The sequence below is a fragment of the Erythrolamprus reginae genome, chromosome 3, assembly GCF_031021105.1.
Source record: "Erythrolamprus reginae isolate rEryReg1 chromosome 3, rEryReg1.hap1, whole genome shotgun sequence".
NCBI lineage: Eukaryota > Metazoa > Chordata > Lepidosauria > Squamata > Dipsadidae > Erythrolamprus > Erythrolamprus reginae.
In genome coordinates this window covers 15800171-15809737 of record NC_091952.1, presented here as the reverse complement: position 1 = coordinate 15809737, position 9567 = coordinate 15800171, and the positions used below count along the sequence as shown (strand labels likewise).

The following is a 9567-nucleotide window of genomic DNA, read 5'->3' as shown; positions in this document are numbered from 1 at the left end:
GTTTCCCAGCCCTAACAAGGCGCTAACAATCTTCCCAGCTTGCAGTCTTTTTCATTGCTACTCCCTCCAAAGGTTTTTTCCCACCTTAAGTCTTTTCAGGCATTTTTTCATTGCTACTCGCTCCAAATAAGGTTTTGTTAAGCCCTAATCAGGAGGTAAAATAATGTGCTGAAGCTGACCAGACTGAGGATGCTAGTTAGATGAATACCTGGTAGGCAGATTCCCCACCACGCATTTTCCTCACCCAAAACTAAGGTGCTATACTCCATTGCGTTAAAAATGCAGTACTTCTGTAGAGATCAACCGCCACCCTGGCCATTTTCACTCTTCCCCAATACAACTAGTTAACTTTTTATAATAGCATTTCTCAACTGAAGTGGATGGACTTCAACTCCCAGAATTCCCTGGGCAGTAAGGGAGTTAAAGTCCTACCATCTTAAAGTTGCTTAAAGCTGATACAGTAGTCCCTCGCTATACCGCGCTTCACCTACTACGGCTTCACTTCATTGCGGGTTTCTGAGGAAGCCGATCGGCAGATTTAAACAGCCCGCCGAACTCGATCGGCAGGTTTTTCAAAATAAATAAATAAATCTAAAATTGTAAATACTGTATTTAAATACTGTATCTAAAATAAATACTGTGTGGGAAGGGTTTATAAACACTTAAAACAATGAAAACTGACCAAACAATTACAATATAAATACTTAAATAAGTACTATCAGTCGATAAATTCCCCATCGCGGATTTCACCTATCGCGGCCAGGTCTGGAACGTAACACCAGCGATAGGTGAGGGACTACTGTAAATGCTGTTTTACAGTTAGTGGCATTTATATTAGGCTGTTGAGGGGGGTGCTACTTGGGTAACAGTCTATCCTCCATACTAACCTTTATAAACTTCAGATCGTGCAGAATGCAGCTGCGAGAGCTATCATAGGCTTTCATAAATATGCCCATGTCACACCAACACTACGCAGTCTGCATTGGTTGCCGATCGGTTTCCGGTCACAATTCAAAGTGTTGGTTATGACCTATAAAGCCCTTCATGGCATCGGACCAGAATATCTCCGGGACCGTATTCTGCCAGCGACCGGTTAGGTCCCACAGAGTTGGCCTTCTCCGGGTCCCGTCGACTAAACAATGTCGTTTGGCAGGACCCAGGGGAAGAGCCTTCTCTGTGGTGGCCCCGACCCTCTGGAACCAACTCCCCCCGGATATCAGGGTTGCCCCCACTCTCCTTGCCTTTCATAAGCTCCTTAAAACCCATCTCTGTCATCAGGCATGGGGGAATTGAGATATTTCCTTCCCCCTAGGCTTATAAAATTTATGCATGGTATGTCTGTTTGTATGATTGGTCTCTTAAATTGGGGTTTTTAAAATTACTTTTTATATTAGATTTGTTATATTTGTCTGTTTTACAGCTGTTAGCAGCCACGAGTCTGCGGAGAGGGGCGGCATACAAATCTAATAAATAAATAATAAATAATTTCATAAAATTATAAAGTACGCACGCATTTTCTCTTTCATTGCATTGGCATCCTTCAGTCTTGAAAGGCCATGGCATCATGGGGAATCCAAGGCATAATGCCATGGTCTTTCGAGACTGAAGGACGCCAATGCAATGAGGGAGGTGGGCTCGCTTTGGCCCCACCTCAAAAACGTGTGCGTACTTTATAATTTTATGAAATTATAAAGAACCGACTTAAGGAACTATGTTCAAAAAAACAAATTTCCTGCACCGTATTTGTAATGAAACCCAGAAACTAGATATTTATTTGAAACACCCAGTCTACTTTCTATCTATTTGACAAACAAGAGATCTAAATAGACTTCTTGGCTTAGTCACCCATATAGAAAATAGATTTTCCATTACCCACTAATTCAGGCATTTCAGATGAACTCCCCACTCAAAAGAATGGCCTCTTGGGACAGCATCTTTTATAGAGGTCCTCATTCGCAGACACAGGGCTGACAAGAGTTTCTGCTCTGGAACTGGGATCCCTTCCAATTCCTATGAGATACAAAACCATGCTGGCCGGAATGTACTGTGATATAGCAGCTCGGAGGTTATTCAAGGCACAGTATCAGGAAATCAGAAACCAAAGTACATTAGTCTTCCCTAAATTATGAGCAAACCAGTAATGGGCTGCTGCCCCCACGGGGGTGAGTGGGACACAGTGGGGGTACTAAGTTTATGCACTATTTATTGAATACTTAATAGTTTCTTGTATTGCCCTTCCTTCTCTCGTACCTTAGTACAATCCTTAATTACTTTTAAAATAGGAAATAATTAAATAGTATGTTTTACCCATAAATGCTTTAATCATTTTAATCATTATCTAGAACTGAACTTTTACAGCAATGAAAGAAAATTGAGCTACTTGCCTAATCTGTTATCATACTGAACCTTGTAGGTTCAGTGCAAAACCTTAAAATGTTTCTGGGCTCCTCAACAAATAATGCTGTCTATCATTTGTCCTTTTTTATGGCTATTCAAATAATGTGACTTAATCGACTGAAAAAGAGCCCAAGCACCTATTTGAAAACTGATCTTGGTCAGTAAGCCACCTCCACCCAGTCACATGACCTTTAAGCCATCCTCGGTCACGTGAATGTCAAGCCACTCCCACCTGGCCACCTGGCCGGCCAACTACTCCTACCCGCTCACATGACCATCAAGCCACACCCACAAAACAAGCCACACCCACAGTGAGGCAGTAAAATTTTTGGCAGCACATCACTAAAGCAAACCAAGTGGGGAAACAAACCACCAAACTGTATGGTTGGGGCGGGGAGAGGGTGATGATGGGAGAATATAATTTGCACATAGAAGGAAGGGGGAAGAACTTGTATAAACAACCATATATCCTGGACAATGTATTGGGAGCCACTGAATGGATGATGCCAGAGCCAAAAGCAGATGTACTTAGAACCCCAAATGGGGGGTGTTGGTTATTACCTATAAAGCCCTTCATGGCACCGGACCAGGATATCTGCGAGACCACCTTCTGCTGCACGAATCCCAGCGGCCGGTTAGGTCCCACAGAGTTGGTCTTCTCCGGGTCCCGTCGACCAAACAATGTCGTCTGGCGGGACCCAGGGGAAGAGCCTTCTCTGTGGCGGCTCCGACCCTCTGGAATTATATCCCTCCAGAGATTAGAACGGCCCCCACTCTCCTTGTCTTTCGCAAATTACTTAAGACCCACCTTTGTCACCAGGCATGGGGGAGTTAAGTTATCCTTTCCCCCTAGGCTACTACAAGTTATGCATGGTATGTTTGTGTGTATGTTTGGTTTTTTATAATAAGGGTTTTTTAGTTGTTTTTATTAATTGGATTGTTCATGTTGTTTTACCACTGTTGTTAGCCGCCCCGAGTCTGCGGAGAGGGGCGGCATACAAATCCAATTAATAATAATAATAATAATAATAATAATAATAATAATAATAATAATCATCTCCCCCTGCCTAAGTAGTTTTTGTGCATGATATGACTGTATGTATGTTTTTTATATTGGAGTTCCTTGCTTTTAGATTTTTAAATGTACAATTGTTATTTTAGATTCCAATTATTAGATTTGTCATTATATATTGTTTTTATCACTGTTGTGAGCCGCCCCGAGTCTGCGGAGAGGGGCGGCATACAAATCTAATAAATAAAATTAAATTAAAAATAAATAAATGTGATCATCTATTTCATGGGTCTCCAAAGTTGGCAGTTTTCAAGACTTGTGGACTTCAACTTCTAGAATTCCTCAACCAGCCATGCTGGCTGGGGAATTCTGGGGATTGAAATCCGCAACTCTTAAAGTTGCGAACTTTGGAGACCCCCCCCCCCCCCCCCGATCTATTTCCTTAATCTCTCAAATATGCATTCCTTTTGATACTTGGTCCTTCTTCGTCAAGTAGTAATATCAGACCAGAATATCTCTTGGATCGCCTTCTGCCGCACGAATCCCAGCGACCGGTTAGGTCCCACAGAGTTGGCCTTCTCCAGGTCCCGTCGACTAAACAATGTCGTTTGGCAGGCCCCAGGGGAAGAGCCTTCTCTGTGGCGGCCCCGACCCTCTGGAACCAGCTCCCCCCAGAGATTAGAACTGCCCCCACCCTCCTTGCCTTTCGTAAACTCCTTAAAACCCACCTTTGCCTTCAGGCATGGGAGAATTGAGTCATCTCCCCCGGGCCTATACAATTTAAGTATGGTATGTCTGTGTGTATGTATGTTTTAATAACGGGGATTTTAATGTTTTCTTTTTTAATAGTTAAAATTATTAGATTTGTTATGAACTGTTTTCTATTGTTGTTGTGCGCCGCCCCGAGTCTACAGAGAGGGGCGGCATACAAAGCTAATAAATAAATAAATAAAACCTAGCAGGAAAAGCAAGAAGGTTCTTATTTAAAGTGTTCTCTTTCAGCAAGCTTTGGAATTAATCCGGGGGTTTGTAAGAAATTAGTTTGAAGGCCATACATGGAGTAGAGCCACAATCTCTTATCTGCCCCATCTTAGAAATTGATCCAAGAGGATTCGGTCTAAAATTGCTTGCTACAGAACTCCAAAATCATGCCACAGAAAAAGGCAGGGAAGCGATTAAGAACAGAAAGACTTGTACTGTCTTCCACCGTACTTCACTGCACAAGGTGATTCATCCTGAACTAATGAATGTAAACCATCCTCTGGTTTTAGAAGTCTATACTTTTCAGGTCCGCTGGCAATCACGAGTTCATCTCTCATCGGTTTGTTTGCATAGATAATGATCCTTAGCTCAGTATACACAATCCCCACTCATTGCTAACTTTACTACATCAACAGGAGCTCTTCCCAGGAAGGATGAATAAATAGAAGCATTCCTTACAGATTAAATGGCCTATGCAGACATCTCAATCAAGTGCAGCAAAAGCATGCAAATGGTGTCAAAAACATGGAATCCAATCCTTAACTGCACCTGTAGCTGTATCCTGGGAGTTGATAATGCTTGACATCAAAAGTGCCAACATCTCGACTACTCGAGGCTCGACTACTGTAATACTCTCTACATGGGGCTACCTTTGAAAAGTGTTCGGAAACTTCAGATCGTGCAGAATGCAGCTGCGAGAGCAATCATGGGCTTTCCCAAATATGCTCATGTTACACCAACACTCCGCAGTCTGCATTGGTTGCCGATCAGTTTCCGGTCACAATTCAAAGTGTTGGTTATGACCTATAAAGCCCTTCATGGCACCAGACCAGATTACTTCAGGGACCGCCTTCTGCTGCACAAATCCCAGCGACCAGTTAGGTCCCACAGAGTGGGTCTTCTCCGGGTCCCGTCAACCAAACAATGTCGCTTGGCGGGACCCAGGGGAAGAGCCTTCTCTGTGGCGGCCCCGGCCCTCTGGAACCAACTCCCCCCAGAGATTAGAATTGCCCCCACCCTCCTTGCCTTTCGTAAGCTGCTTAAAACTCACCTCTGCCGCCAGGCATGGGGGAACTGAGATACACTTTCCCCCTAGGCCTTTAAAATTTTATGCATGGTATGTCTGTATGTATGATTGTTTTTTATATAATGGGTTTTAACTGTTTTTAATATTGGATTATACTGTTTCGTTACTGTTGTTAGCCGCCCCGAGTCTGCGGAGAGGGGCGGCATACAAATCCAATTAATAATAATAATAATAATAATAATAATAATAATAATAATAATAATCATCTCATATGACCTGCAGAAATCTAACACATTTTGGTGTTGTTTTGATCTGAGGCTTGGCAGTTATACTGTAATGCCCAAGGCTGGTAAAATATAACCCATATAATTATGTAAAGAAGCATTCTCATTTCTTCTCAAAGAAAATCCTGGCACTCAAGCTGTCAACAAATCAATCTCATACTTTAAAACGTGTGATTCATAATGACCTGTTAACTATTAACAAAAAAGTAAAAATGCCTGTGACTCTTCATATATAAATACACCCATGAAGTTTTATTGGCTCAAAAAATAAGTGGTTTTTTGATGCCTGCTTCTTATATTTGTATTGTGCTCTAATCATGGCTTCCTTAGAAACAAATCAACATTAAAAAAAATCTAAGATTAACTGCAGTCTACACAGTCTAAATCAAACATCCCTGCAGTTGAGCTATACTGTGATTCATTAAAGTATGAATTTACTTTGACTCTGACTTGGAAAGTTAAAATAAAATAACATAGAAAAGGTAATATTCCCCAAACAGCAAACTGTATTACCTCTTCTAATAACAAAAATGTCCTCTAAGGCAGTGTTTCCCAACCTTGGCAGGTTGAAGATATCTGGACTTCAACTCCCAGAATTCCCCAGCCAGCATTCGCTGGCTGAGGAATTCTGGGAATTGAAGTCCAAATATCTTCAAGTTCCCAAGGTTGGGAAACACTGCTCTAAGGAACTTAAGGAACTAATGCCAAATGTATAAGAACATTGTCATATAAACTGCAATGTAAATTTTCATTTTTATTTAAATAGTTAAATCAGCCCCCCTCCCCAAATCCTGCAGCATTTGACCAGTGCAGAAAAATGTAACACTTTTCCAACTAGAAATTAACAGAAATATGCTTATGTTCCACCAAAGAGAGCTTTGTAAAAAGTGCAAAAAGTGAAGTGCAAAACTACAGGGCATCGAGTACTGTATGCTTCAAAATACTGCATAATCAGAACATTCTAACAATTGAGCAAAGAGATAAAATACATTAGCTTCCTTCTATCGATTGCACATTTTGGCTACGATTCCAACACATTTCAAGTGAATTTAGTGCAAATCACTGCAAAATTAAGGCCCCTTTTATCCTCATCTTCTTCAGAAAAACAACGGCTTCTCAAAATAGCTTTTGTGGAGATCACGTGTTATTCTTTCATTCTAAAGGATCTTTGCCAGGTCAAAAAGTGTCTTTGGTGTCTCAGCGGGAAGAAAAACGGTCAAACGAACGCAGAAGCTTTTGTTTCGTTTTTTAGATGAAATGAATCCAGCTCTCCTCACATTCTCTGGGCATCTTAAGCGGATGATTCCTACAAGTGAGGGTGTAATTCTTGTCCTGATTGCTATCCCAGTGTTCCTGTCCATTGACTCGGTATAAGATTGCAAACTCAATGACTGAGCTAAGCTGAAGAAGGAAGGGGGGCATAGGAAGGAAGAAGGTGAAAATGTCCACTTGGGTCTCACTGTCTTGACCAGCAAGACTGCTGTGCCACTGAGCGTTTATTTCATGCTGGCTCGTCCAGTGATTAAAAGTATAACGCACAGCCACTTGCTTCTCGAAGGATAAATTGATCACTCGGATTGTGCCATTCAGGCCCAGATCTGAGCTGGACACTCGTTCCAAGCACACCTGTTGCTGTTGCAGGCGGCTGAAGAAGTCTTCGCAATCTCCCGGCTGCTGGAAGTCAGGGACCAGGCACTGCATGGTGAATTCCAGGTCCAGTCTGCTACAACAGAGATCCGAATTAATGGACAGCCGGGAAAGAACGTGAAGCGGGATGGATGGCTCTTCCCCAGCCTGGAAGACCTTCACTTCCGTCAGCTCCAGGCCCAAGGCGTCAGCAAACCTGACCCGGTTTTTACGGGTGTTGCAACCCAGAACACGACAGGGAGCTACCCCGCTACGCTTCCTCTCTGGAGAACTGGGCAAGGACCTGGCCCGACGGCGCATGATGGGTCGGAGATGCGGGTCACAACTTGTAACCGTGGTGCTCTGAGGAAGTCTGCGCTCAGTTTTCCCGGGAAGACAGGAGGTCAATTGGCCGGCGCTGCTGCTGCTATGCAATGGTTGGCACTTCTTTCTCCCCACCGACTGGCTTTCTTCACCCTGGACCATGTTCTGGTACAGATCAGAGAGACAGTTGGAACTCCGCCGGGGAGGTCTCAGCACCTTTTGCCCCTGAGGGCAAACAGTTTGAGTAGACATTGCTGCCGTCAGAAACCTCCTTTTCCCCAAGACGTGCAGGAGAAAGATCAGATTAGCGAGGAAGGAAAAAAGCCCTGAGTGAAAAGCCCCAACGATGGTTCCCACAGTCTTTGACTAGTGCAAAACTAGTGTAAGACCCAATGATGGTTCCCAGTCTTTGTCTGACTAGTGCAAGGTTTAGTGCAAGCTCCAATGATGTTTCCCACAGTCTTTGACTAGTGCAAAACTAGTGCAAGCCCCAATGATGGTTCCCACAGTCTTTGTCTGACTAGTACAAAACTGTTAGTGCTCCGACTGAAAGAACCTGCCACAGCCTTGGGTCAAACACTGTAGGATCCAGAGCAATGGTGCAGAGCGTTGGGTGTCTCCAGGCTATCACACAAGCTGCAGGGGGACTCAAGGCTATCTGTGAGAAGGCTGGAAGCCTGGGTGTTGTCCCCCAAACTGGCCACCGACTGCAAGCTGTCCAGCTGGACACTGGAGGTCTCAAGACTGTCCCCGAGGCTGAAGAGGGACCGTAAATTAGCCGGGTATAGAGAGTCACGGTGAGTCCAGGGATTCAGGCTGTCCTGGAGAAAACTGGCCGTGCTTTCTTGCTGCCCTGCCAAAGATTCCAGGCTGTCGCTTTGGATGCTGGCAGAAGACTCTGGAAGGCTGCCCAGACTGGAAGATGCCTGGAGTTGGCTGGGCTGGCCGGAGAGAGAATCGAGGCTGCTGGGCAAGCTGGAAGGAGCCTGGAGGCTGTCAGCTTGGACGGTGCTGAGGACAGCGGTGGAAGAAGAGGCGGTCAAGCTGGGGCACGAACTGGAGATGGAGTCTGTAATGGGAGACGCTGGAGTGGACATCCAGCCCAGCTCTGGGGTGCTCCCCCCCGCCGCGTCTCCGCCTTCTGCAGAGACCCGTGTTCAGCCCCAGGCGTGTCCAAGCAGCGAGCACCACCGAGAAGGGAGAGGCGGGCAAGCGGCGGCTTCCGATCTTTTGCTGACTGAAGCCGATCAGGTGACGCGCAAAAAAAAAAAAAGAGGTTGAGGAAGAAGGAAGAGAAAAAAAAAAGCTGCTGCAACCGGAGGACTACCATGTCCGTCCCCCTGTGACGTCACGGTCTGCGGCCAGCCCTTCGCTGTCGCCCCCTCGCTGTAATCTTAGCCGCTTCTTTTACAGTATCTTGTCCCCGCCTTGTGCGTCGCCGCTTTTAATTTGTCATACTTGCGCCCCGCCTGCGCACCAGCACGAAAAAAGCTCATCGCGCCCTTTTCCTTGCCAGCACTACCTGGACTGGAGGAATTTAAGGGGGGAAAAGAGGCGGAGCGATTATGGGTTACGAAAAGTCACAAACACACACCCTAAAAAAAAAAGAAAAGAAAAGAAAAGAAGAAAAAAGGGGCAAAATGGGAGCTGATTGAAGAAAGTCAGAGGAGTGACTGTGTTATTACCAGATTGATGTGCAGTTTAAAGCACAGTGACCTGAAAGTTGGCTTTTTTTTAAACTCCAAGGAGTTAAATATGGTTTGAAGCAGTGAAGGGCTACCAATTTTTTTACTACTACACTGTGGGCGTGGCTTATGCAGGACACCCTGCATTTTCTTTCAACAACTTTCAGTGCAAATTGGGGGCTCTGGGGTGGAGCTCCATTTTCACTACCCCACTGCGTCGTCCACACACAC

At 44.6% G+C, this 9567-nt stretch overlaps 1 protein-coding gene across 1 annotated transcript; it reads right to left on the bottom strand.

Moving 5' to 3' along the window:
* Positions 1–6435: 6435 nt before the first annotated feature.
* On the bottom strand, positions 6436–9156 carry PPP1R3D (protein phosphatase 1 regulatory subunit 3D). The gene has a single exon (XM_070744515.1). It carries the CDS (start codon positions 7901–7903, stop codon positions 6950–6952), a length of 954 nt encoding a protein of 317 aa, XP_070600616.1. The 5' UTR covers positions 7904–9156; the 3' UTR covers positions 6436–6949.
* Positions 9157–9567: the final 411 nt, after the last annotated feature.